The sequence below is a fragment of the Sorex fumeus genome, unplaced genomic scaffold (genome assembly GCF_029834395.1).
Source record: "Sorex fumeus unplaced genomic scaffold, SorFum_2.1 ptg000046l, whole genome shotgun sequence".
NCBI lineage: Eukaryota > Metazoa > Chordata > Mammalia > Eulipotyphla > Soricidae > Sorex > Sorex fumeus.
This window is the reverse complement of record NW_026606103.1, coordinates 947,248-950,367: the sequence shown is the minus strand read 5'-3', so window position 1 is coordinate 950,367 and position 3,120 is coordinate 947,248. Positions and strand designations below refer to the sequence as shown.

The 3,120-nt window shown below is 54.7% G+C and overlaps 1 protein-coding gene across 1 annotated transcript; it reads left to right on the top strand.

The window, feature by feature from the left end:
- Positions 1-293: 293 nt before the first annotated feature.
- LOC130031200 (transmembrane protein 184C-like) lies at positions 294-1,511 on the top strand. The gene has a single exon (XM_056122469.1). The coding sequence runs from the start codon at positions 294-296 to the stop codon at positions 1,509-1,511; it is 1,218 nt and encodes a 405-aa protein (XP_055978444.1).
- The last annotated feature ends 1,609 nt before the right edge of the window (positions 1,512-3,120 follow it).

Sequence of the window (3,120 nt, the reverse complement as noted above, 5' to 3'; positions counted from 1 at the left end):
ATGTAGGCCACTGCTCTCCTTTAGAGGCCAGACAGAGTGCAGGGGTTCAGGGGCAAGGGGTCGCGCCAGGGGTCCCAGGACTTTGTAAGGGGCCAGATGCAGGCAAGCAGCGAGGATGCTGCCCGCAGCGCCCCCGGCGGCCATCAGTGGTACAGCGGGGGCGGCGCCCAGCGGTACCCCTGACATCACACTGCTGCTTTGTTACATGGAATGTGCATCCACCTATATAACCTTGGACCTCAGCGCAGGGGCCTCAGAGACTTTCTGCGCTCTTTGCCTTCAACCTTTGAGAAATGTTCGACGCTTGCGTGCTTAAACTTAAGAACTGGAGGCGTTGGATCCGGCCCTTAGTGCTGATCCTCTATCTGCTGGCCGTGGTCGTGACCATCCCCCTGGGTGTGTGGCACCTGCAGAAGCTGGAAGTCAGTATCCACACCAAGGTGTGGTTTATCCCCGGGATCTTTGTGCTGTTCACCATCCCCGTGACCTTCTGGGAGATTCTGCAGCACTTGGTGCACTACACGAGGCCCGAACTCCAGAAGCCCATCATTAAGATCCTCTGCATGGTGCCCGTGTACAGCATAGACAGCTGGGTGGCTCTGAAGTGTCCGTCCATCGCCATCTACGTGGACACCATGCGGGAGTGTTACGAAGCGTATGTCCTCTACAACTTTATGAACTTCCTATTCAACTACTTGAAGAGCCAGTACCCCAACCTGGAAGCTATGACGGAAGGCAAGGAGAAGACGCAGCCCCCCATACCCTTCTGCTGCTGCCCGCCCTGCCCCGTGGGAGAGGTGTTGCTGTACCGGTGCAAGCTGGGAGTGCTGCAGTACATCGTGATCAGACTGATCACCACCTACGCCGCCGTGATCTGTGAGATATTCGAGGTGTACAGTGAAGGAATCTTCAACTTGCACAGAGCCTGGGTGTACTTGGTCATCATCAACAACGTGTCCCAGTCCTTTGCCGTGTATAGCCTCCTGCTATTTTGTAAAGCCCTGAAAGAGGAGCTGAGGCCCATCCAGGCAATGGGAAAGTTCCTTTGTGTGAAGCTTGTCGTTTTTGTCACATTCTGGCAAGCAGTGTTGATTGCTTTGCTGGTGCAATTTGGTGTAATTTCCAAGAACTCCACCTGGGAGTGGCAGACAGAAGAGACAGTGGCCACGGGGCTGCAGGACTTCATCATCTGCATAGAAATGTTCATTGCCGCCATAGTGCACCACTACACCTTCTCTTATACCCCTTATATGGGAGAAGAAGAACGAGGAACATGTTGCTCTTTGTTCCTAGAAATATGGGATGTCTCTGACATCAAAAGTGACATTTCTAAGCAGGCGAAGAACATTAGCAAAACGTTAAGGGGGAATCCAAAAAGTAAAAGTGTTCCAATGGACGAAGATGAGCAATTCAACCTGTTGTCTTCATCACCAGACACTTCAGTCACTTCTTCCACATCACTGCCACACATTGGTAGTCACCAAGAGCTTGAAGAAGTCCTGGTAGAATAGAATGTGCCTAGTACAGTTACATATACGTAAGTCATGTAAAATGACACAGAAGAACACATGGAAGAAGCTGAGACTTCAGAATCCATAATCCATAATCCATAATCCAGTGCTGTACTCAATCCTTTTTATTTCTCTGTGTTCCTCTTTCTTCCCTTCTTCATTTCCTCCTACCGTACTCCCCTCTCCCTTTCTCCTTTTTCTTTTATTCTTTTTCCTCCGTCCCATCCTAGAGCAATGCAGAGGACCATCGCTTGGACAGCCAATCTATGGAGAAGACATCAGACATAAGGACGTTCGGTCCAGGTACAAGTTCCAGTTCTGCACAGACTATTAGGCTCACCTTGACCTGCCTCCACTGAGGCTCCCACAATCCCACAGGCAGAGAGGGAGTGTCCCAGTGTCTGCCCACAGGAACTGAGGGGGTGTGTTTTCTTTCTTTCTTTTCCTCCTTCCTTCCTTCTCCCTCCCTCCCTCCCTCCCTCACCTCCTTGCCTCCTTCCCTCCCTCCTTCGCTCCCTTCCTCCCTCCCTCCTTCCTTCCCTCCCTTCCTCTCTCCCTTCCTCCCTCCCTCCGTCCCTCCCTCCCCTCCTCCTATCCTTCCTTTGTTCCTTCCTTCTTCCCTCCCTCCCTCCCTCCCTCCTTCCCTCCCCACCTCCTTCCCTCCTTCCCTCCCTCCTTCCCTCCCTTCCTCCCTCCCTCCCTCCCTTCCTCCTTCCCTCCTTCCCTCCCTTCCTCCATTCTTCCCTCCCTCTGTCCCCTCTTCCTATCCTTTGTTCCTTCCTTCTTCCCTCCCTCCCTCCCTCTCTCCCCTCCTTCCCTCCTTCCCTCCCTCCTTCCCTCCCTTCCTCCCTCCCTCCCTACGTACCCTCCTCCTATCCTTCCTTTGTTCCTTCATTCCCTCCCTCCTTCCCTCCTTCCCTGCATCCTTCCCTCCCTTCCTCCCACTCTCCCCTCCTTCCCTCCTTCCCTCCCTCCTGCCCTTCCTCCTTCCCTCCCTTCCTCCCTTTCTCCCTCCCTCACTTCCTTCCTTCTTTCCTCCCTCTCTCCCTCCCTCCCCTCCTATCCTTCCTTTGTTCCTTCCTTCCCTCCCTCCTTCCCTCCCTCCTTCCCTCCCTCCTTCCCTTCTTCCCTCCCTCCTTCCCTTCCGCCCTTCCTCCCTTCCTTCCTTCCTTCCTTCCTCCCTCCCTCCATCCCTCCCTCCCTCCCCTCCTTCTATCCTTCCTTTGTTCCTTCCTTCCCTCCCTCCTCCCTCCCTCCCTTCCTTCCTTCCTTCCTTCCTTCCTTTTTTCCTTCCTTCCTCCCTCTCTCCCTCCCCCCTTACTCCCTCCCTCCCCTCCCTCTTATCCTTCCTTTGTTCCTTCCTTCCCTCCCTCCTTCCCTCCTTCCCTGCATCCTTCCCTCCCTTCCTCCCACTCTCCCCTCCTTCCCTCCCTCCCTCCCTCCCTCCCTCCCCTCCTATCCTTCCTTTGTTCCTTCCTTCCCTCCCTCCTTCCCTCCCTCCTTCCCTTCTTCCCTCCCTCCTTCCCTTCTTCCCTCCCTCCTTCCCTTCCGCCCTTCCTCCCTCCCTCCCTCCCTCCCTCCCCTCCTTCTATCCTTCCTTTGTTCCTTC